General features: G+C 39.2%; 1 protein-coding gene across 1 annotated transcript; it reads left to right on the top strand.

Annotated features, from left to right (window-relative positions):
• The first annotated feature begins 209 nt into the window (after window positions 1–209).
• Window positions 210–15,342, top strand: LOC128371274 (protein sprouty homolog 3). The gene is made up of 2 exons (XM_053331553.1): window positions 210–361; window positions 14,227–15,342. Exon 2 carries the CDS (start codon window positions 14,313–14,315, stop codon window positions 15,219–15,221), a length of 909 nt encoding a protein of 302 aa, XP_053187528.1. The 5' UTR covers window positions 210–361; window positions 14,227–14,312; the 3' UTR covers window positions 15,222–15,342.
• The last annotated feature ends 11,337 nt before the right edge of the window (window positions 15,343–26,679 follow it).

The following is a 26,679-nucleotide window of genomic DNA, read 5'->3' as shown; positions in this document are numbered from 1 at the left end:
AGAGGGTACATCACACTGAGATAGAGCATCCTCCCAGCCGTCTTTCTCCCTACAAACACACATCCTTACAACAACAGGGCTACAGTAATCTTATAGAGAGGGATATCTTATAAGTATTTTAGCTAAATAACATCCTGCAGCACCAAAAAGAAAGAGAAGGACATCAAAAACGTACTTCATGAAGTAAAGTAAAGTAGGTCAAGATAAATTCACTACTGGTTTCCAACAATACTAAAAGTAATTAAAAAGGATATCATAGGAATATTGTAGAGATTTTTTTCTCAGAGGCACACGCACGCACACACAGACACCCAGGACGCCCCAGCAAGCCACTGCAGAATGGATCTCCCACCAATCAGAGGTAAGCGTAAATTCATTCTGCTGCCATCCGATCTGCTAATGAACTATTGATGATTTGTGTGACCTTGGAATGAAAAAGTTCCATTTGATGATGTAAAGAATTATTCATAAGGATTTTGCCACTTTGCAAATAGCCATTGTATCTTGAATTGGGATTTCATGTTAAGTTCTGAACTTAATATAAAGACAGTAGTTGGAGAGAGTCTACAGATTTCACTAAACCATATTGCTTTTTGTCAGTTTGACTTCCTTTTTTAGGGGGCTTCAGGTTAGGGACAACTTTTAGTTTTGTTCCTCACTGTAAAATAAACATCCTGGTAAAGTCCACAGCCATTTATCTTCTTACAAAGTAGCCAACATTTCTATTAAGATCACATACAAGATATGGTATGAACACAGAACAGAAAAGTGCACAGAGAAGAGGTTTCTCTATCAAACAGAGCAAACAGGTAACTCCAGGTGAAAACTGTTACTTCCCAACTCCTCTTAAGTCACAGGCGAGAGATGAAAAGGAGGACAGAGGGTGTCTCCTAAATATCTGGTGATCAAATTCCCCATTTCCACTTTTTTTGGATTTGTGTGTTCAATTATGCTGCTGGTGATTTGTTCAAATACATCAAATCCGATCGGATATGTTTCTGTTCCTGCCCTGTTTTCCATTTCCTGTCTTAGCTGTTGGGTTGGGTTAAATTTTGATGTTTCTCTTTGATGATTTTTCATGACACATGTACAGTATACTACACATCTGCTTCTCATTATTTTTGCTTAGTATTTTCTATAGTTGAATGTTTCATTGTATGCTTGGGTCTGTGGATGAGTGATGTGTGCAAACTGTAACCTCTGGTGGTAAATTAGTTATGCTAACAAATTATTAGTCTGCATATTATAGGCAAGTTGTCTTTTTTTTAAACCAACTTTTGAAGTAACTCTTAATTGACTTTTAAGTGAAATCACTGTCAGTATATTTCTGCAAACAGAACGGAGAGAAATAATCCTATTAACTGATTGTTAGGCTGCATATTAACATTGGTCTCAGTGTGTTTTAGAAGTTTGTGTGTGTGCGTGTATGTGTGTGTGTGTAACTGTGATGGGGACATGTGGGGTTGGGATTGATTGTCCTCAAGGTCGGATGCATAATGTCAATACCCATCTCCGCTGGGGTGGGACTGGAGGGGCGGGTGGATGAGCAAATGATGGGGCGGACTGATGGGAGGGAGGGAGAGAAAGTGAATGGGATGAGATGAGTGGTAGCATCAGGCAGAGGGATTGACCAGGGATGGATGGATGGATGGATGGATGGGTGGATGGGTGGAAGGGAGGGAGGGGACAATATGTGTGGAAAGGAGGAATATGGCGGATAGATGAACGAACGATGAAATGGATGGATGACTAGATGGATAGAGACAGAGGGAGAGGGGGCGGGGGGGGGGGGGGTGAATGGAGAGAGAGGGTTTTTATGTTGCAACAGTGGAGCTAATGCACTGACTCATGAACTACAAAACCCACAAACTTGTCGAAACAGACACAAAAGATTCACAGTAAAAACAACATGAACTCTTGACCAAATTTAGTATGACAGAAAAAAGGACAGTATGTCTTCTTTAAGGTATAAAAGCACAGTAGAGTACATATAGCTGCTTTGCCTCTGACTGAAAATAACAGAAGCTTTAGTATTTCCTCTTGGAATTACTCACTGTCCAAATGTTTGGGATAAATTAAAAAAAGAAAAATTAACTTGGTAATAAAAAAGGATGAACAACCAGTATGGCTGAAAAGACAAAGAACAGCACCACCTACAGACAGTCCAAATGTTATGTCAGCAGAGATTCTGAGAAAGATGATGCCATAGTTTTGCCCTCCCCGTTTGATTCACGGGGTGATCTCTGGGAAGTGCAGTAATGAGTGCAAGAGGGCAGTGATTGTGCAAATGTTAAAAGGTGAGGTTCCGCCAAAAGTCAGTAGATGTAACAAGAAAAAAAACAAAAACACTGTGAAAAGTGAAACTCCCAAACTCCTGCTTTTGAGTAAAATTTAAATTCATTGTTTTCCCATGGCAGATTAGTCTCATCTAGTGCTGAATGACCTACTTTATCTTTGCACATGGAGTAAGTTTTTAACAGTCAACAAACCTGTCCAAGAACCAACTTTCTTCGCTGACACACCTCCGGACAATGTAAGAGATGGGTCACGACCATATTTAAGTAAGCAAGATTAAGCCATATCATTTTATTTAATACCTATAACAGTGGCAAGCTAAAGGCTATTATACAATCTCTTATAGTATTTATCCTTAGTTATTTATGAGACTGTCCTGAGAGAAAAAGCAACTACCCAAAAATGATTTTGTTTTGACTTAGAGCTGCAGTAGGAATTATAACTCTTGTCCAGCGGGAGAAAAGGGGAAGAAATATTGTGATGTTTATTATATAGCCACAAATTCTGCAAAGAGAGGAGAGTTTAGGATGGCTGGTTGGGTCAACAAAACATCCAACTTCAAGAGATCACTGGCTTCCCGTTTCCTATCAATAGTCAACATTGGTTTCTTCTGACTGTAGTCACGATCAATCCCATTTTATGCTTTTATTAGGTAGAGACAACAGAAACATGACTAGGAATGAAAGAGAGACACAACAAAATGTCCTACAGTGGACTCAAGCTGGGGACGAAGTGGTCGGCATCTTCGTAATCCGTCTTTTCCTAACTCTAAATCAAGTTGCCTAACCTTACCCATTTACTAACCATACTGTAGTTGTAGTAGTCTCCATGTGCAGATATAGAAAAAACATAACAGTGCACATACAAACACATCTGTTGAGGAAAGAAATTGAAGGTAAAATTTAGACTGTTTCTAACTACATAACCTGAAGCAATTATGTTATAATTAACTGAAAACACAGCACAGAGAGCCTGTGATATTAAAATCTTTCAATGAAAACACTATGAAAAAAAATCCTCTGAAAATACTACTTTAAAAGGTCAGAGTTTATAGTTTTTATTAGTCATTTGCTTTGAGCAGAGATCATTTCCTACCCATGATTATACCAAAACCAGGATTGATGTCAGGAAAACATGATCTTATATCTTACATCCTTGCTTTTCATTTAGTCTAATTGGTTGAGTAGGTTGTTACATGAAATCTGATGTTCTTCAATTTCAATACATCTTCAGACAACTTCCTAAAATTACAACTTCCTCTCAAGCTCCCCTCCCATAGTTTCCTCCTCTGTAGCTTGTTTTGACTTTTTCCATTTTTATCCACGGTCTTCTACATCTGGCTCCACCACTTTCATTTTTTTATCCTTATTAGCGTCACGATCCCTCACTCATTGACTGCCTCTTCCCTTCCTCTCTTCCTCCATCCCCACTTGTTCTCCCCCCCTCTCACCACTTCACCCCCCCCCCCCCCCCCCTGCCTGGACTTGCTGGTCTGCAGTGTCTATTTCAGTCTTTCCGTTGGGGTCAGATTCGGCACATCCGGTATCTCATCCAGTTTATTGTCATTCAATCCTGCTGTGCTCCCGGAGGGCATCACGAGGAAGGCCCCTGGGTCTTAGTGCCTGACGGGCCTCACTAGCACACACACACACACATACTGTACACACACACACATATACATACACAAACACACACACAGTAATGCAATACACCCAGAAAAGCTGGCAGCACAGTAGTTAAATGTTTTGACCTCACAAATCTTCTGGTTTAAATATGCTTAAACATCACAGAACATAAAAGACTTAATTGAATTATATTGATTTCATGTGTTAACATATTTCTTCTATGATTAATTTTTTTAAGCGATTTTTGATGGCTTTGCACAATAGCGACACTCAGAATTCAGAATTTAAAACATGTTGTCTTTCATAGTGGATTAAAAAGGCACATCTCCGATTCCTACATCCTCAAACACCCTTTAGAGGGGACATATCATGCTTTTTTGAAATGTTCTGTCATTTAAATTGAATAAAAGAGCTAAACACAGACAAAGTTCCAAAACTTGAGGTAAACATATGTAAAAGATGCCTTCAAGTCAAGCCTTCAGCCTGCTCTAAATGCTTCCTTTCCAAAGTTACCTCTACATCCAACTGATCATTCATGCATGCCCAAAGATGGCCAAATGGACAAAAGACTCTGTGGCTAGGATCATTCACTCAAGTTGTTCTATGAGCTGTTCGCATTATCCTCTCGCATATTTTGGATTAGATTCAGGGTTGAACATACGGATGTATTTTTAAAGCCGAGGTGGAACTATGTAAAATAACAGTTTTGTTGTACTGGAAGAAGTCTTCATAGCACCACCTGTTAATAATGATTGTGATCCAACCCAGGCCTGAGTCATGCTGGGTCCAAACAATGTTCAGCATAAGAGGGTCAGACTGGGTCCTGTTGTTTTCCTGTGTTTTGCTTATCTCTTGTCTCTTTTTGAGAAAAAAAAAATAATGCACATACGGTTTCGGTACGTCTTCCACTCCGTAATGCTGCTACTGCTTCTACATTTTAATTTTTACTTTAAGTTAGTACATGACAAACTAGTGGTTATGAAAACAGATGATACAATACCAATAAACACATATCAATTAAGCCTCATACATGGTGGGGATGTAGACTGAATATATATTTTCACTCAACATCATTCCTCTCTCCCCATTAACTGACATCAAGCCTCTCTTATGGTCTCTCCTGTCTAACTTGTCCTCACTGTTATTTCTACCTCTTTGTTGCTAATCGTTTATAATGTTAGACATTTAAAGCCGTATTATATGTACTTATATCTTTTATTTTTTTCATTTTAGGGAATAGGAAGGTGGGTCCAAACTTTTAACTGGTACTGAGGAGTTAAAAGTCTTTTTGGGGTCTAGTCCCACATTGCAAAGTTACAGTTGTGCTGTGGTAACTCGGATTAAGTATTTCTAAAGTCCTGAGTATAGCTTAGTGTTTTGGTGAGGGTTTTTTTTTTCTTCTCACTTTCAAAGTTGTTAAACTAACTGGCTTACTGAATGCACTGAGATTAAATTAATATTGATCTTCTCTGCTGAAAAACAAGCAGATTTCCTAAAATGTGTTGCTTTTAGCTTCTTGTTGGCTTATTCATTTACTGTATTGGTCACTGCTAAGATTCACTTTTTTTATTTCTTAACTTCTTCATGTATGGATCCCATGTTCTCAGTATCGGAGGAGGTGATTTATTCTTTGTTGGGAATAAGATAAATGAATAGGAAACAAAGGAGGCCAAAAGTGAGGGGAGTAAAGGACAGAATGGCAGGGAGGGGATGAAAATGGAGAGTGAAGGGAGGTGGTGAAGGTGATGTGAGGGGACGAGAGGGGTGAGAGGATAGGGGGGAGAAATGAGATGAGGGGAGGACAGAGGAGAAGAAGACAGGAAAGGAGAGGAGAGGGCAACCCCTCCTCATTCCAAGGCGAAGGGTCACTGCAGTCGGTTTTTAAATAGCCTGAAAGCATGATGTCATTGGTGAGAGATGCAGTGATGCTCTGTCCATTAAACTCCATCGACCATCAGCAGGTCGAGTCCAGACTCAGCGGAAGTAAGACAGTCATGCAGTGGGCAGACAAGGGCCCAGCTCAGATAAGTTACTTTCTGCTTCTGACATCAGGTTTTTAAAGTCTAAATGGACCTTACAACATATATTATTATATTATTCAATTCTGACACTATCAGGATGGATGAAAGTGAAGTTTGTGTTTTTTGAACATTTTCTACAAAACAACTTTTAATTGAGTTGAGAGCAAAAAAAAACATGATGAAAAAAATCTATAATCCTCTTTCTATGGAATTTGTTTGAGTTCCTCATGCCTGTTGAATGTAGTGTGGTACGGGAGATTTAAGATGTCTACATAAAGCAAACAAACAAGAAAAATAGAAATAAAGAGAAATACAACACGCAATGTATAGGCCTATATCCTTTTTGTATGCAATTACAGTGTTAAATGAAAACACATACTATATGTTAAGCCCCAAGTCCATTGGTTTCTACTGGAAACTTAAACTGCTGTTAAATGTTACTCAAACAGCAGGAAATAGCACATTTCTCATGAGTATTAATGGTAGCTGGATGCTGTAAGTAGGATTGAGTCAAAATAGAACACTCACTCATATCTTTTAATTGTTTTAGCACAACATTGAGGTCTACAGCAAAGAGGAATATCAGTCCGTAGATACACACACAATACTTATTAGCATGATTAATCAGTTGTTAGGATTGGTCTTTTCATTGGTTTTGCTGATAACAAGAAAAATGGCATACTACTACCAGGTTTATCCTCACGTTGAGTCTACTTGGGACCCAACTTGGTCATGTAGTAGAAACAAACTTTTTTTAGGTGTGGCTTAGAATTGTCAAAGCAGAGGAAGGGAGATTATGATATAATTATTTATCAAACTATTGTGAATTAAGTTTTAAAGCTAATTATGCAAGTAATTACATTTAATATTCATGCAAATGTTCAAATGGGCTAAGCGAGGGACTCATGCTCTCATTTGTTTTTGAGGGATAATTTGCCTCGTTATGCCCAAACTATGTGTGTGACTTGACACATAAAAATGGAAAGTCACAGGTCAAAGTATTACTGCTCCATAAAGCTGCCCAAAGAAGTTATTCATATGTGACTCATTAAAGACATGTTCTAATGTATTAACAACAAATCATACACAGTTTTCACTATTTCCCAAACTGCACTGTAAGTCTGATTTCTAGATTTCAGGATGGAAATGGTTTCAGTTCGTGCATGCAAGGAAAATTAACTTGCAGAAACTTTCAAATTGCTTGTACAGGAACATAAAATGTGTCACCTTAGCACTGCAGCTACTTAAAGAGTGTCGATCACCTGTAACCACACCCAGCAGTGATGTCACAGAGTCCAGGAGGACACCTGTTCAAGCAAGTTTGTGGAGGTCAGCAAGAACAAGATTTTCATAGGTTTTCATTAAGTTAGTCTTTAAAGGAACCACTTTTAAAGAACTCTCTGGTGCAGTGCATTGACCACATCCCAACACTGATAGTCAGCTGCCAAACAACATTGCCAGAAGACCAGCAATAAGCTAATGGATGCTTCAAAATACTAAACTCACTCACTACTTTTGATTCAAAGTGGCCAAGTGATATATAATATGTGTGTGTTTGCAGTGTATTAGCATTCATTTAAGTATTTTAGCTCAAGTCTGAATAACATATCAACATTTAAAACAGATAATCCTCTATTTTTTCCATTTTGTACAGCTGATGCTTTGCAACATTGCCTTTTTAAAACTACTACTATCTGGTGTCTCTCAGTTAGACTAAAAAAGTTATGTGTCTGGTTTATTTGTAGGATAGAATAGTTAGCATTAACAGTGATAGCTAGAAAAAAAATAAAAGCACCTTAAGAAATTCAAACTCAGTACCTAAATTTAAATGACAAGGCATTTCTAGAAGTGCAGCACTGAAATGCAATAAGCCTAAAAGTGGAGACTATGGAGACTATGTTAAAAAAATGTAGATTAATACATTAAACCAAATATTTAAGAACTATTTGAATTCCCAACTTATGTATGTTTTAATATATGTATGTATTCTTAACTTAAATAGCTTGTTTTCATGTGTTTTCATTCAGTTACTGTGCTTCAGATGAAACCTGGCAGTGTAACTGGTGATTGCCTAGCAGAGACAAAGTGCATACAGTGTGTGTTTTTGTAGAAAAGAGTGATGAGAGCAGGAGTGTGTGGGTATGCATGTGTGTCCGTCCCAGGACAGAGTCTCACTACTGATACTCCCCCAGCACAGAGGTCTATCCTCAGGTTACCACTAACGGTCTCTTGAAACACCAGCTCACTATGACTGTTTCTCTCTGGTTTGCTCCACATTCATTTTATATTTTACACAAGCAATAGTTTGGAAATTCATCATAGAGAAAAGATAAATTTACAACAAACAAGTTACGTATTTGTGACACTAATTCTCTCAAACTCTTCTAAATTCTCTCTGTCTGTCACTAATACATTATATCATATGTATAAATACTACTTTATTGTTCCCTCATAATGTGATTGAGTACCAGCTTCAGACAGAGAAAGAGACTTAGAGGATGGATAGAAGCCTCTCCCATCCTCTTTCCTCTCCTCCTCTGAGCCAGATGGATTATCTACTAAATAAAACACTCATTGTGCTGCCGGCTGTGTTGGTTCAGTGTTAGCCATAAACCTGCATCAAGTTTCCCCTGAATGTCCGTTGCATTTGTGGGAACATCAATGATGAGCGGAGCGTGTGGTCCAAATATAAAAAGGATATGGAAATACAGGAAGGGCCAAAACAAAATGATCAATTTCAAGGTGTAACTCAGAAGTGGGGATTTTAAAACAAAATGTATCAGTATCATATTGACAGTGCTATAATATGGACTCCTTTTACAACATCCTTTTACAACAGTATAAATGATAAAAATAAGTCTGTAACAATGGTACAGTAACTTGAGGCCAGTTTTGTTTTTTTAGGTTTTTATGAGGAAACATATATGTCCTCATCTATGGTGGGTCTCTAAATCATATTAAAAGGCTAGATTCACAATTGTTCAGTCTGTCCATAAACAATAGTTTAGGTGCCCAAATCAACATTGGAGAATGTATTATTTATTTCTTGTTGAAATTATTCCTCTTGTTCCTACTTAGAGATCTCTTCGTAATGCACTTTCAAATGTACTTAAAAGTTTATCTGATGATGACAATATGAGGCTCCAGCTGTCTAATCAAAATCTTCCAATGTTACTGTCATTTCATTTTAGTGCCAAATTCCATTTTTTTTTGTAATTATCTTCCCACTGCAGCTGAACAGGAAAACGCTGTCTATTGAGACACAAAGAGAGACATTTTTACGAGAAGATATCCACTGACTAACTCTGACTCTGAAGACTCACGCTATCTTCAGATAAACATTTCCATTTTTAGATTTTGTCTTCTTTCACTTATATTGTAAGAACAGTTGTAGGGGATCTTCTAATGGTCACAGTATGAACAAGAAAAAAAGATTACAGCGAGCAAAACCTGTTATAATATTAATTTGGGCATGTTGTTTTAAGACAGACTCGAAAAATGTGAACCTGTCCTTTAAGTAGACGTTTAAAATAACAAGACTAAATAAATATGGACTTGTTTATTATAATACTACACCACCACACATTGAAACACTTGGCATAGAATAAACTCAAACTCAATGTCAGGTTTGTTTGTTTTTTCACTTCTGTGTTTCCCAGAAGTGAAAAAAAGTTCTAAAACCACACTGGTCATTTTTGACTATTTCTGAAAGTTTTACAGTATGCGATGGTTTAATCAGACAGAATATCTGCTCTGTGGTCTGCCTCCTGCGGCTCCTTCTACGGGAAGATGTGTCCATGGAAATCATGTTTGGGAAGTCAGCTACCCAGAATCCTCACACAATCACATACACATTAACACACATGTAACACACATACACACACACACATCCCCTTAGCTCCACTTGTAATGTGAGATGGGAGGGTGCAGCCCATCCCACCATCCACCATCCTCAAACACACACAGACAGACACACACACACACACACACCTCATCCCAGCTGTTGTTGCCAGAGGATTGATAACAGACCCTCCCCAGTACAGACATCCAGACAGATTGAGCATCACTACACAAAACAACTGCAGTCCTCAATGTAGCCAATCAGTGTAGCCAAATCAGGTCATGTGCTGACACAGACACCAGAGACATTGGAACAGACGTTATTTTTTCCTCCCTATGTCTGCTAGAAATATGGTTTAAAAAATAAAACTGGAAAATAAATTGGCATCTTTATCTATGTATATCCCTGCAAGGAAATATTTCATCATGATTTAAGCTGACATTTGACTTTCTTTCAGTCTGCAATTAGTGATTATGTTCAATAGCAATTACTGTGATGATTCATTTCTTTGATTAATCAATTAATGTACATGTTCCTAGAGCTAAAGATGATAGCTTGTTTTATCTATTTAACAGTCTAAACCCCAAAGAAATTCAATGTATACATTTCATTTGTATCATTTTGATCAGCATTTGATAGTCTGTTAGTTATTTTCTGTAGATTTGATCATTTCAACACTAGTTTGTTTGAAGTTGAGATTGAAGGGATGGTCCACGACATTTTTACACCGGAGGACGCCACTTTCTCTAACTTTTTCACATGACTTGCATTATTTGTGTCACATCGGGGATTGGCACTGGTTGGCTCAACCAGTAAGTAAATATGAGGTCATGGTAATGGACGGCAGGCCTCTTGTTTTTAACAATTAGATGGGCTGATAGGCGGGCAGAGTATGAGCGAGCTGCAGCCACCGCTCTGCCTGATGAGATTAGTCACCAGAACTTCTCCTCTTTCCTCGGACTAATTTGAAAATGCATCCTCATCTAACCAACCTGGGCCTCCTTATCTGCCGCTTTATGGCTGGACCTCTGGAAGGAAGGGACTGAGTGATAGATACAGAGAGGCTGGAGGGTACAGAGCCAGAATTTGTTCAAATGTCTCTCCTTGGAAAGCCTGGAGGACAAGTTGTTTTAGTTTTTTTTGTTTTTGTTGTATTTTTGTTTTTGCATGCTAATCACCTCTCCTTCCTTCCCTCCCAATGATGGATTACCATTCTTGGGTTTCATCCACCTCCTCCATCCCCTCCTCTAGTTTCTCTTCTCTTATTGCTTTCACACAGCATTTCCAGAGGCCACTGGTCTTTTTCTACTTTCGAACCAAACTGTTCATAACTAGACTAACACTGGGCAAAACTTTTTTTTCTTTTTCTTTTCAAATTGATTTTCAACTAGTACTTATTACATCAAATTTTAAAAAGTCTTAAATTAAGTCTTAATTTAATATTTGAAGACTTTTTAAAATTTGATGTAATAAGTACTAGTTGAAAATCAATTTGTTTGTAGCAGAAACTTTACCATGACATAGAATATATTGATATTGAAAATAACTATTAAAATCACTGGACTCACAACTGGGCACATATAACTTTTCAGGAGAATAATTCAAGCTTGCAGAAAGAAAGGTTTTTTTTTTTGTTTTTTTTTTTAAAAGAGCAAGCAGAAAAACACCTGGTCTAAAGGTTGGCTTTTTGTCAAAACCAACAAGTTCATATTCCTGTACATGTTGACCAACCATGTGTGAAGGTAAAAGTATGTATTCTGCCAACCACAGTTGAAGGTGGGGTGAAAAACCAGAGACACAATTATTCTTCAGATATGGGAATAGTGGGCTGCACTTTGACAGTCTTTGCTCTTAAGGCATTAATAATGTTACACTTGGTTTTACTCACAAAAAAACGAAACCGTGATGAGAAAAAATTGAGAATGAGAACTTGAAGAGAAGTTCAGGGTTTCAGATGTTCAAGAGCCGACAAGCACTGTGGTGAACGCATACTGATGAACGGCCACGACACTGTATTGCTTCAACCATATACTCCTGAACAGAAAAGTGAATAAAATAGAAGATATTTAACGGTTTCTTTTTGTTCTGGCAGCTCGCTGTAGATCTGAACTGCAGGAAAACAATCTAAGAAAAACAGATGAGGTCAGGAAACTTTTGATACATTAACAGTGTTTTTAGAATGAATTTGGATTCGCGTGAACGCGGCCCAAAGATGGTCATTTGCTGCTGCTACTCCTCTATCTAATCTCATGATCTGAGCTGCTTTAAATGCATTTCCATTTGGCCTCATTACTCTCCGAGAGGACCAGCCCAATGTGAGGAGTGAGCCAGCCATCTCTTCCCCTTGGCCACTTGGCAAGACCGCAGCATCTTTGCGTGTGTGTGTTGCTTAGCGTGCATGAGTGTGTGTACAGTATTTGTACATGCTGGTTGGAGATCATTTCTACAGTTTTTAACATACACATACAAAGAAACACGTGTTCTTTCCAAAAGCTAGTGGCAGATATCACAACATCAGAGTTAGTTTTTTCTTTTACCCCAGAATTCTGTCTTTTCATTCAGGGCTCATCCGATGTCCGACCAGGGAATCAAATCAGCTGCATATGCATTCAGCTACACTCGGATGTTTTATTTAATTTAGCCTCTTTTGCTCATGCATTTACTGCACTTGTAAGCAAATTTATAATACCTTTTAAAAATTTATGGTAAATGGTAAATGGACTGCTTTTATCCAAAGCACTTTACAATTTGCGTCTCATCAAGTCATTCACACACTCCAATGGCACTGAGCTACCATGCAAAGCTCTGGACTAACAATTGTGAGCTTGGTCCACAATTGTTAGCAGCACTTGTGGACTTGTTTTTGCAAAAGGATACTGACATGTGGACAGGAGGAACCAGGGATAGAACCCATTAACCCGAGCCACAGTTTAGTCTTACTCAGTACCCTGTTTTACCCAGCATTACAATCCCTCCCTATGTAGGTATAAAGGGCTCATTCTAAGGTGCACACATATCCCTATTTAAGGATCAGTTTCCCCAATTTACATAGATATTTTTTTTCTCCTTACCTTTACTAGTGTATGTACAAACATTCATTTTTATGCACTTTTACATTTAGCAATGGATTTTCCAAAATAAGGCATCTTTTTACTAACATTTTGGTCAGTGACATTAATACCTTCCTAGATAAACTAGAGAAACTAACCCATTCAAAAGAAAGTAAAACTATTAATGCAAAAACACAGTTTGTTGCTTTAACTGAACCTGTGTCTGCACTGTTCCTCTACAGTCAGTCTAACTGTTCGGCCTCACTGCCAGCCTCTCTGTCTGCAGGTGGGTTTCCTCTGTGGCAGCAGCAGCTGTGTTCAACAGATGCTAAATTACAGTGTGGACCTCATGGCTGTATCTTTCTGGCTCTGGCAGGCTAATAATAGCGTAAGCCTGAGCAGTGGAGAACCTCAGCGGTCATGATGACATGACTGATGGTTTCGTGGAGGCTGTGCTGCTAAACTCCATCTTTGATCAAGTGCTGCTTAAATATTTGGAGTAATATGTTGGCTGCTTCTGTTGTATACAGTGCTGTGCCCCCTTTCTGCCAATAATTGAGGTACAATTAATTTTTTTTTTCATTAGTACTTAATTTTATATTTAACCTCCATTTTATTTCACAAAATGAAGACTTTTTTTTTCACAGCAAAAAATCATTATACCTATTGATTATAATGACGAAGTACAAATACATAATTGTTATTTGGTAGGATGTTATGAAATTTGACTAAACTATTTTTGTGACCTGTGCCCTGTCGATTGGATTTCTTTGCTTGTTTGAAGCAAAGTAAAATTTTAAGTGAAAAACCTCTTTGATACCAAGCAGTTTTTGTGTGGTATGTTTCCAAACCTCTTCTGTCAATCAAACACTGGGAAAGACTATGATTTCTTCACTGGGTTTTCTGCTACTTTTCTGCTGCTACTAATTTGCTACTTTTCTGTATTTATATAGTGGTAAACTGAATACAGTATGGTTTTGGACTGCTGGTCAGGCAAAACAAGCAATTTTAAGATGTTGCCTTATGCTCTGGGAAATGTCCCCACCATTTTATGACATTTTATAGAGTATATGGTTATATATTGTGGTTTTACAGTATGTAGTCTGGATTTGCAGCTTGACATTATCTGAGGGAATCTGGAATAAGTTTCCTCACTGCTTTAACCTCACAATGACATTAAAAGGCTTGTAACTGTAAGATTGGCAAAATTTCAAACAACCCTAGTTGTGCTAGCTGCCATAAAGTGAATGCATTTTGCATATGGCTGTGTATTACTGTAAGCTTGTCTGATAAATGAATATTATCATTGTCTGGAGTGCTACTGGGGTGGAACCATCAAGTTCAATTTAGTATTACAAACCAAAGTCATTGTGTTTCTCTCTATGTGTTTACAGGTTTATCTGATGTGCCGTGAGCGTTGGGAGCACCTTGCCCCAGCCCCGGCCTGCAGCCCTGGTGCCACCCGGCTTGGCTCACCAGGATGGACCCTGCTCATTCCTTCAGGATGGACGGGCTGGACCTCCAGCAGGTCCCAGTGCTGTCACTCGACCAGATCCGTGCCATCCGGGCCAACAATGACTATGTGGAGCGGCCCGTGATACCGGAACCCGCATCCCAGTCTGTATTTTTTTATCCTCATGATGACCGTCATGGAATATACCCTCACCACCCCCAGACTTCCCTCCACTCTGCCATGCCCCGCAGCCAAAGTCAGCAGCAGCATGCACACCTGTCCCACCTGAGCCGTTCCAGTACCATAAGCTCCTCCATTTCTCGGACCAGTGCCACCTCAGACCAGAGGCTACTGGCAGGTCTGACACCATCTCACTCTGGCTTAGGTTCGGTGGTTCGTTCTCAACCTAAAGGAGAACTCAAGCCCGATGCCTCCCTGAGTAAAGGCCTCACAGAGGAGGAGGCTGAGCTGGGCCTTCATCTGTTCATCTGTGAGCAGTGTGGTCGCTGTAAGTGCCAAGAGTGCTGTGCCCCACGTCGCCTGCCTTCCTGCTGGGCCTGTGGACAGCGCTGTCTGTGCTCCGCTGAGAGTGCCGTGGAGTATGGCACCTGCCTGTGCTGTGTTAAAGGTCTGTTCTACCACTGTTCCGCCCAGGATGACGAGGATAACTGCGCTGACCGGCCATGCTCCTGTGCTCCAGCCCATGCCTGTGCCCGCTGGGGCACCATGGGGCTATTGTCACTCTGCCTGCCCTGCCTCTGCTGCTACCCCCCTGCCAGGCTGTGCCTTGCCCTGTGCCAGTGTGCCCATGACCGTGCCACGCGTCCCGGCTGCAGGTGCAGCAACACCAACACTGTGTGCCGCAAGATCTCTGCCTCCAACCCCAACCCTGGTCACCCCTCGCTCCGCAGCAAGGCCCTGGAGAAGCCGTTATGACAGGCCTGGATGGGGGCCAGATAAATCCGTTTCCCCTTCGCCAAAGCAACGCTGTCGCCAATCAACAGTGCCACAGCTGACATTGTGACGACAATGCCATTGTAACCCCTACCTACATACGACAAGCCAACCAACCAACCATGAAGTGTTCACTTAATGTACCTTGTATTTACTTCTTCTCCAGCTCAGGAGGGACCAAAGCTTTACTGTGCCTGTTAATGTTGGAAACGTAATTCCTAAAAAACTAAAACTCATCCTGAAGAAGATGAAGCTGTTGTGCAAGACTTCCAGAGAGAAATCACCTTTCTCTACCTTCTGTGGTGTAATCTGGACAGTTAAAATCTATTTATTGTTGTACCTCCTTCCCACCAAGCCTCTGCAAAGAGAACACACAGAGCACAGAGATGGGCAGTGGACCAAATCAGGAAGGAAAGACGCCTGTGGCAACGTATATGATCTACGCCAACAGAGTGTCTGTCCTCTAAAAAGAGGAAATCGGAAGAAGCGGAAGAAGTGGGAGATTGAGGACTTACACCACAACGGCATTCAGAAAGCTCCACAAATCAGAAGGAATGAATGAAAAAGGAATGAATGAAGAAACCAACGTTGTGCCACAGAGGATATCTGACTGGGACTCTGAGTAAAACACCCAGGCATAAAGTGAGAACAAAGACACTTGTAACACACCTTTAACAACAGTTTGACACCAAAAAAAGGGACCATGCACTGTACGAACTGAGTGAATTTCAATGCTATTAAGCTCATTTGTAAAGGAAAAGCACTGTGAGGTAGATGGACATTGTTTTCCCTGGCAGCCAAGAGCTGAATGGGGAATTATTTAACCGGAGGGAGGGTGCATCCATTGTGACTAGGCAGTGTGTGTGTGTGTGTGTGTGTGTGTGTGTGTGTGTGTCTGTATGTGTGTCTGTATGTGTGTCCTCCTACTGTACAACAACCTGTGTATGTAGAGCCTGTGTGTATGTTGTTTTGTCAGCAGAAGAAGCCTCCCTTGTCTTATTTTTAGCCATGCTGCTTCAGTGGAGCTCTGAGGGTCTGGTCGGGTTTCCTCCCGAAGTCAGTCTGTCGCCAACCTCCCTCCTCCACCCAACCTCCTTCATTGCTCCCTCTTTCCTTATCTCCCCCATTCTCCAATCAAAAGCTAGTTAATTGGGAGAAAATAAATAATTAATATTATGGGTGTGTCAGTCCTGTCAGTCCTAGTTTTTCAACCTAAAGCTAATGCAATAAGTGATTTTGCGTTAAACCAGCTCCTATGTCTCTGAGAGGTTAGGAGTAGTCCATAAGGCTCCTAAGCCACTAAGATCTAATCAAAATCAGTTGGCTGTTCCTGGAAACGTGCCTCATTGTGTCAGCATATTGAAAAAAAAAAAAATTAAATGAGGAGCTTTTAAAATGTATTGGCTACTTGTCAGGGTATTTTGATAGTGGTGACACTATACAATTGCCTCACCAACCAATCAAAACATTACAATTACCCTGGAGATATATTTTTGCACAACTCTCTGCTAGTTGGCCACTGGAAAAAAAATTGAAGTTAAGCAACACTGATGAACTTTGAATATCCCAGCAGCCTTTCAGGGTTGACCTCACCCATTCTCATCAACTTCAGAAAAAAAAAAGCATGCTGACAGGATGTCGTTTACAAGTGTTGTTCACGTGACAGAGAATGAACATTTTCCAGCAAGTGACACAGAAAGAAGTAATTTGGTCAGAAATGTTGAACATCTTTCTGTCTCATCCCCTGTGCGGGAATTCACCCAATGAAAATTAAAAAAACAAAACAAATTTAAGCGAAATAAAATAAACCAACCGGCAAAAGCTGGTTCGTGTAAGGCGCATTAATCCCACACACCCATATATCCCTCTTGCCTCATCTGTCTCTCCTCTTACGCTCAGAGGGCTAAAAGCCTCCAGTTCCTGGTCCATCGAGAGTTGATCAAACAGGCAATTAGCTTCATGATAGCTCTTAATGGGCCGGAGAAGAATGGAGTATGGGAGGGAGGGAAGAAAGGGACAGGATGAGTGGAGTTGTGGTGTTTGTCAGATGGACAGCTGATGGGGAGAGAGGGATGCTAGGGAGGAGAGAGAAAACAGATGTTGAATAAAGGGTAGGAAAGAGGAAATAAAGGATGTTGATGCAGCCATTAAGTCAAATGGAGGCCATACATGCTCTTAACAAAATACTTTTTTTTTCTTTGTTTAAAATGACTTTCTAATGAACGTATTCAACACTTTAGGTTTACAGTTCAAATGGTAAAACAATCACAGCTCATGGCTTTTCTAGGAAGAAAGGACTCAAAGTTTATAAAAAGAAAAACAACACACACACAGAGTGTCAGATGTGTGCATCTGGTGTGTATGCTTGTGTGTATGCATGTACATATTTTTAAGCGTGTGTGGGTGCGTCCATGTTTGGATGCACATGGGCTTTTCTGCGTGTGTGTGCATGTGTGCTGAGATGCGTCACCTAAGCACAGATACACTCACACACACTGACCTGATTTGTTAAATGTTACTTTGCTATATTTTTATATGTACATATGGGCTATTAACTGTATAACTATTTTTATTCTGCTTTATTTTGTTCTATGAGATTGATATTATTACCGCTGTTTTCCATTATAGTGAACATTTACTTATTTACTGTCCACTTGTGATCAATTCAGGAACGTTTGGGCAAACCTAACTTTGAATGAGGACTTCAGAAATCTGTTTTGCATCAATACCATTATGGCTGGGTTTTGAAATTTAAAAAAATGTGTCTGTATCACACAGAGTTTCAAAAGCTCCGCAGCTGATTGGCTGCCAATCAGATCATTTCTTGTTCCTTCTGCAGGTCTGAAAGAGAACAAAAAATGGGATTTGCCTGACAAATCTTCCCAGCTGTTGTATGCAGTAGAAAGAAGGATAACAGTGATGAAAAATTAACAATAAAGGCCTCTGTATGCTTCAGACAAAGTGCTACTCAAACCATCTATCACCCTGAAACACCTATTTTGACGGTGGAATTAAGAGGTTAGGTCCCCCCAATATTTATAACTTTCTGAAATGGACAATTCGACAATCACTTTACACAGCTATTGGCCAGATGTGCGTAGGAGTGGAAGTAGGCAGTAGGCAGGGTTTTACTTCTCTCTCAAGGTTTTTTTTTTTTTTTTTTTCATGCAACACTATGAATGCCAGAGATGGTCCAAAAGTTATCACTGGTCTCAATGCAATAAGACTACATAGACATGCAAAAGAAACAAAGTTCTTGTAAAGACATAGTGGGAGGCAAGGTAGGATTTTTGCCTTGCCTTTGAGTTTGTCCATCTGGAAAGGAAATAACCACTTGAGGATTCAGAGGTGGTCAAACGTCATGTTGTGAAACCATTTCTTTTAAAAGCATATTGAGGCCTAAAGTCTTTGTGTGCTGACAGAAACTCATTAATAGAGCATTGGTGCAGATTTGATGGTTGAAAGTAAAATGTTAACATCTTTTCCCCAACAGAACAATCAATCTATAGTTATTAATGTTAGAAAGTAATTAATGTGTTTTTTGTTTTACCCAAATGTTCTCAGAAACATTTCAAACGGGTGTCCTGATTGATTAAGACACAGTCAAATTTCTCATTAGTAACTTAATGAAGAGTGGTAAAACATGTTTTAATAGTTTTAATTTGTAGCTGTTTGTTTGCAAGATGTGTGAATGTTGCCCTAAAGGTTTCTGTGTTCATCACTGGTTTCACTTTGATAGATGGGTTGGCAACTGTGGAGGACACGCTCAATTTAAATTACGGCTTTTGTTTCTTTTTTAATGTTGCAACTTTCTCCACGTTTAGTGTTACCTATGACATTATTATTATTATTATTATTATTATCATTATTAATTATTATTATTATTATTATTGTTATTAGGAGTATTGGCAACCAAAAAACATAATCTATGTAATTGACACTAATGACACCTGGGTTGACATTATGTCCATATTAATGGTAATGAAATAGAGTTTTCATCCACACAAAACCAGCGTTTTCAAACACCCAAGAAGAGATCAACTGGATATGCCAGTTTCATGTTGTAGTATTGACAAGAGGAAAACTGGGCCTTCTTTAAAAAATGCTGATGTGTGTTGTCATGGGAGCCATTTTTGATAATTTGCTGGCACATTCTAACCTGCATGCATGCTCTGTGAATGACAAACAATGCTTCAAAAAGCGGCAGAAAACCACACGGCTAAGTTGATCCAGCTGCATTTGCACATGCCTGATTGCAGAAATTACTTTTTTATTCCTGGGGTGTTTGAAAACAATAGTGTGGATGGAAAACTTTCAAAATGAAAATTGGTTTTATTGCATTAATTGGGACATACGGTAGCCTCAGATGGGTTCTAGACAGACACACACACACACACACACACACACACACTGTCTCCTCTACATCGGCTGGATGACTTCAGTCAGATCTTGGTGCTTGTGGAGATGACTTGAGGAACATTTATTTGTACCCAGATTGTTTTCAGTTTGAGCTGAATGACGTTACTCAGAAAACCGTTGCATTTTTAAACTAATTATGTTTCATCTGTGTTCAGGCTAGCTTTAAAATATTTACAGTGACAGCTGTCCAATCATAACCTCTTTATTATGCAATGTTCTTTATGTACAGACACACACAGGGTGGTACATTGTGGGGTACGAGGAAAAACAACTTCCGATGATTCAAATGATAAATTAGTAATTTTGAGATAATGTTCAACAGTTTAAAGTTGATTTACTACCAGAGGTTTTCAACGTGAGGTAGGCCTCCACTGGGGGGCTGCAAACAGTTTCAGGGGAGGGTCGGTGAATCAAAGTGAAAAAATGACATTATTTGTTACATCAGTTATCAAAATGAGATCATGTAGAGTAGCCTAAATGTGTCTGATTTGGTCAAAGGTATAGTTTAGAGATACAATATTTTTCCCACTTTTCCAGAGTCAGAAACTAAACTCCTAAATGCTTTAGGACAGACATTTTTTGATGTATTTGGTGTAGTCTGAAGCTATGTCAAACAGCAATATTTGGCTATATAAGCTCAAATGTTGAGTGTGTATGGGATCAAATAACATAATCACGACTCCATAGAGAGGTGCCTTTTTCTAAGCTTTGTCTGAGTGGCTGTCCACAGTCTCAGATTTAGAAAACCCCTAATTTCTACATTTGGGTCTCTTCAGAGGAAGATATAATGAATCTTAAGATCTAACAGAAATGAAGAAGTACTACAATTTAAAATTTTATTTCAATATTTTAGGATTGTTTTGGGGGATTTATCTCTTGGTATAGTCACAAACTGCCCTCTTTAATCATTACTGATACCTCACATCTACTGACCATCCTGTGTATATCTGTACATACATTTGAAGAATACAATTCTTCAGCAACATGATTAACACTGCTGAAAATAATGATTTTCAGTGCTTAAAAATATAACTCTCTAATTTCAATATTTTCCAACATTCCTCCCGCAGGACCGGAGCTCATGTCAGGAACCTGTCTGTTGCTGTATGTACACAGGCTGCCACTATAACCACTACAGTTCTCCTCTTGTGTCTTAGCAAGCATTGCTTTTGGTACAAATTGGCATCTTGTATGTTGTAAAAGAATTTAAGGAGAGTATATGGAACAAATATATATAGAAATCTATCTAAAATGAATATATTATATATGGAACAATATGCATTTCACACTTTCTGTTTTATTGCTGACATTGCATCATGGATATTTATTTAAATGGTTGCAACAATAGCGGTCACAAAAAATCATGCAGATGGTGTTGATGAGTCAAGTATTTATTTTACAGGAGTCAGGGGAGATGAAAAGCACCGTTGTTGTAATTGTTGTTGTTGTTGTTTGTCTTTTGGTTTTGTTTATTTGTTCCTCTCGGTGTGGTGTGGCTGCTGCTACCCTCCTGGCTAAAGATGATCCAATAAAAAGGAGTTTCCAAACAGAACAAATGTGTGCTTCATGACTGACTGATTAAATGTACATCGGTGCATCTTATTAAAAAAAAGTGTGCACGACAATCATTTTCAGATGTTACATAATTGGGAAGTCCCAATCAGTTTTATTATTTATTTATTCAAATTATTTATATAGCACCAAATCGACAGAACTTATCTCTAGGCACTTTTCACATACAGCCGGTCTAGACTATATACTCTGTGTGTTTTGGCCACATCTTTAAGCCATTTAGTTCTGAATATGACCTGACGTTTGTTGTTTATTTATATAAATAATACAAAATATGGGTCGTAATCAGATCACAGTCAAAACACATCTAGTCCTGACATTATGGGATAAGCTTGGAAGACTGAGAATGAACACTCCTCTTGAAGCTAGTGTTGTTTTTGGCGGCCTATTTTTCTTTTAGTTTTAGTCTAGTCTTTGTGTCTTCAAGTTGAAGCTATGCAGTGTTTCACCAGAGAGCAGTTTATGACACCTTGTGTCATAAACAACATGTAGAAATAGAAAACAAGATAGTTCATAGTAAGATTGAGCATCAGTCTCAGCTATCTCAGCTCCAGTGAGTGGATGGCCCTCAGCACTCAAATCTGGTCTTCATAGTGAAGCTACGAGGTTCACACACCCTCCTTTTTTAAAAGGCAAGGCAGTTTTATTTATATAGCGCATTTCATACACAATGGCAACTCAATGTGCTTTACATAAAACAGAAAAACATGTAATTTGAGAAACATTAAAACATACAATTAACACCTCCCCCCCCCATAATAAAAACAAAGTACAGAAAAATAGAAAGAGAAAAATAAAATGCTAGAATTGAGCATTAAATATAAGATTGCAGCATAAAATAATAACTAGCTTTAAAATCATTAAAAGGACATAGAGTGCAAATGAAAGTTTAAAATGTAAAGTGCTTTAAAAGAGCTCAATCATAAGCTCAGGAGAAGAGAAGAGTTTTTAACCTGGATTTAAAAATGATTTCAGTTCTGCTGCTAGTTTGTTCCAGTTGTGTAAAAGCTGCTTCATCATGTTTAGTTTGAACTCTGGGCTCAACTATCTTTAAGATTTATTTATGGGCATTTTTACCATTATTTGACAGTAGGCTGGCAGGAAACAGGGAGGGAGAGTGGGGAATGATTTGCAGTAAAGATCCCTTGCCGGTATCGAACTAGGGACGCTGCCATTATGTGGCATGCGCGGTAACCACTCAGCTACCAAGCTCCTCATGCACCCTCTTTGTTGGTTTAAAAGCAGCTCACATTAGCAAGCCATCGTAGATTACACAACATAAGTATGAACGACAACTTTGGAAGTTCACATTTCTCCTCTTTTTGTAGAAACTAACCACCTCCACACAGCTCTCTGCATCATTGAAATACATTTACTGGGGTTTGAATTGTAATTGCTACAACTTGTTACTGAAAACAGTAATCACATTAAGCTCATACTTTATAACAAGTTACTAAGTAATGGGTTATGGCCCATCACTGCCTGTGACTGCTGGCACAGCTGGACCACATCAGTGAGTTAAATCATAGATGTATTAAAAGAAGTGGATACCAGACTGCAAGATGGAGCATGTGCCAAAAAAACTTTTCCATCATCCTGGATTGCTTCCTGGATTTTGCCCACTGTACACGAACCCTCATCTAGATGATGTCACACACATGGAAATATATTTTCTAGGCTCTGAGAAAGTTCCAAAAATATTGAAGCTCCATTGTTAAAAATAATTCACAATACAAGGATTAAAAGCTATCCAGTTGGTAGTTTTACAGACATCTTATTACAGACTATGAGAGAATGCTTTCTTGGCTGTAGGAGATTGTGGCCAGTGGGACACATTGGCAGCAACATTAATTCACCAACTCTTTTTATACATCCAAGCTGAAAATAAAGAACAAGGAACAAGGAACATAATGAAGTTGCAATAATAAAGTGTATAATAAAGTCCCTGCTGCTGGATGTGTAAATAAGTTTTCTTTTAATGATGTTTTAGTGCTGCTAGATAACACAACACAGGAGTCACTGTAGCTTTGTGTTATGACCATCAGGTGAGTATTTCAGATGTTGCAACTGGGGAAAGGTCATGACATGATAGTTGCCAAATTAAACAGAAATTGAAGCAGAATCTGAAAGTGATAATTTTCATAATTTAAATTTCTCTTGATTGCTTCCGGTAAACATCTCAAGTATTTAGCCATTTTTGAATGTCATAAATTGAACACTTTTTTTTGCTGACATTGTTAAAAATTATTTAAAAAATCAACTGTGATGAAATGTGGGTGAAGTCAAACAGCAGTTTTATAAATGAGACCACCTGGTATTCCACTCCCCTCACTTTACTCTGTTGGGCCCATAAATAAGTAATCAAGGCTGGGTCACACTAATGGCTTCCTAGATCAGTGAATACAGATGTGTGTTCATGTGTGTGTCTGTATGTGTGTGTATGCATGAGAGAGACATGCAAAAAGAGACGAGGAGGAGCAATTACTAGAGGAAGAAAACCGAAATGTGTGTGTGTGTGTGTGTGTGTGTGTGTGTGTGTGTGTGTGTGTGTGTGTGTGTGTGTGTGTGTGTGTGTGTGTGTGTGTGTGTATGTGAATGTGCAGCTTAGAGAGAGAGAAAAAAAAACAACCTTTCTATTCATCATCTCAAATCAAAGTGCATTAAAGCAGAGCTCTTAGCATCTTCCACCCTTGCATACTTCCCTCTGGAGCTACACAAATGCACACAATGTGGATGTACTGTATGTACTCCTGTTGACATACATGAGCAAATACACATACACAGTTAAGTGCACACATACTCATCGAAATGAACACACACTTTCTCATCTGTGACACAGAAACATTCAGTAGACCATGTGTGTGTGCGTGTCTGTGTGTGCGTGTGTGTGTTAAAAGTGTGATAAAGAAAATTAATAATGCATGGATGTTTCCCTTCACAAGCTTTTACCAATAAACCCATTCACCAGCTCGGGGGTCTGATATGAGAGTGCTGACCTAGTAGCCTGATAGTTCAACCTGCGCACAGACAGTTGCTGGTTCAATTCTGTAACTGTGGATAAAGGTCCATTTCGCTGACCTGTCTTGTTTTTGGTACCTGCTGCAGGCGATCTGCTGTCCCTGGCTGCCTTCCCTGGCCTCAGATCCCTCTAGTGAAATGGGTACACTATGAGCATAGGAGTTATTTTGGTCTCTGTCTAAAAGTAAAATTATGTTTTACATCACAAACTGATCAAAGACTAAAGATGAGTATGGATCTGACTGGCATTCAACACCAGCTTTTGGTGCTACAGAACTATCTTGGGCATACTGTACATTGGATTAGTTTAAACTGAAGTTACAAGCTAGTCTGAATCTACATTTGTACATTTTTGTCAGTTAATCCTCTCACACAGTGAACTGTTTCATTTCTGTAATGAAAAGTTATTATCGAGTTTAGGCAAACCAAAAATGTCAATTGCACAAGGGAGATAATTTGGATTAAATTCTGTATCTCAGCCTCAAGTCTAAAACCTCAAATCTGACATTTTGTACTTGATTAAAACCAGCATTTGTTGTTTGCTGCAGTTTTCCCAATAGGCCAGAATGCTGGGAGGATTTCCAGAGAAACAAAATATCTCCCTTTCTGAAATTCTTTGGAGTAGGGAGGAAGAAACATGTTGAAGAGACATGAGTCATCAGGTAAAAGTGAAAAGGAGTGCAATCGAAAAATTGGCATTAAGGAAAACTGTGTGCCAATAAGTACTGCAAATACTGTAGCTGAAAGTTGAACTCACAAGCCTGCAAACAGTGATACATTTTACAATGGACAGTTTAGGTTCAAATGTAATGTTTGCCTATGATACATATGTGGGTGTCAATATTAAAAAGTAGAGGTAACAATAAGTGGTATATCGTTCATGGAAATGATTAAATCAAGCTATGAGATTATATTTTAGAGATAAGTGTATCATTCACTGAAAACTCTCTTTCTCTCTTCCAGTGAAGAGACAGGCAGATGAGTGATGCCACTTCTAGCAGTGGCCTTTGACCCCACTGTTAAAGCCGTGGGCGTCCAGAGGTGAGGAGCCGCCCCCCACCCTGCTTGACCCCCTACCCTTGCCAACTTGTGCATTTTCACTGTGGCCCTTGTTGTTTCTATACAGGCGCTGTCCTGATGCGCCCTGGGAGTCGGTCTCACAGCCCTCAGAAACAAAGTTGCCTGTCTGTCAAACACCCATACAGCTGTCAATCACTATTTTTGTGTGTTTACACAGACGATCGTGGCACTCTGCTCCGTCACTGAGAGGAGCAAGATTGGCCTCACAGAAACTCATCTCTGTTTTATAGCTGTCAACAGGCAACCAAAAAAAACAAGAGAGTGACGCAAATGAAAGAAATGTCAGAGGTGAGGGTCGGCTACAGATCACTATCCTGGGAGGTGGTAACGACTTTGCTCAAGGACACTTCAGCAGGATAAAAGGTTGCTGACATTTTCCAGCCGGTAATTATTGGAAATGTTATGAAATGAGAGGTAAATGAGACTTGAAGTTGGTGATGAATTATGTTTCTCAAAAGGCAGTTAGTTTAGGTATACCTACTTTTGATGATGGAACAAGAAGCATTAAAGCTAACATAGTTCTAGGAAACATTAAAACAGTTTGTACAAATTTAAAACAGTTTCAAAGTCTGTGATGTAATGACCTAAGACACACAATAGAATTAGATAGCCAAGGTGCTGGCAGCCTGTTTGGAAAAGATAAGAGGTCATAGCTGTGGCTTTCCTCTGTGCGTGTGTGAAAACCACCAATAGGAAGTTGGGGATTTGCGTGGGAGGAAGAGAGGAAATGATGAAGACAAGGAGATATGATATGTTGATTCACCTTTAAGGTCATTTTCAATTTAATGCTGGATGTTAATGGGAGAATGATGTGGGAATTGCTTTCTCTACCATCATGTCAGTTTAATTATCATCTGCATCTCTTGTCTTGCATCCAGTTTCCAGCTCCTGATGCTGATGCCCGAAATCCAACTGTCACCCTCTGCGCCACTACCACTACCACTATCATTATGAGTGATCAAGGGGCAATGAAAAGCTTATTATATGGCTTATCCATGAACCCTGAAGAGCTCTGTGCTAAAATCCACTCCACATCCTTTCCTCACCAACATTTCAAAGGTAGCAAATTTGCAGCTTGATATACTGATGAGTCAATACAAACACAGAACAACGGGGTTCACCATCTTTTAAGTCTGACTTAAACAATAGTCAAGTGCTCAAATGAACATTATAATATTATACTTGTTCATACTTGTGATGGTGGCCAAAATCCAAAGTCCTGCTTCTGAGCAAGTTCATTTGAATGTAATATGGAGCATCAGTCAAATCATGCAGATATCTTTAAGCATTCGGTTAAAGGGGACTAGACTTTGATGCAACCACAACCTTGTTCTCATGAATTAATGAATTT

The sequence above is a fragment of the Scomber japonicus genome, chromosome 13 (assembly GCF_027409825.1).
Source record: "Scomber japonicus isolate fScoJap1 chromosome 13, fScoJap1.pri, whole genome shotgun sequence".
Taxonomy (NCBI): domain Eukaryota; kingdom Metazoa; phylum Chordata; class Actinopteri; order Scombriformes; family Scombridae; genus Scomber; species Scomber japonicus.
This window is presented reverse-complemented; position numbering and strand designations above follow the sequence as displayed.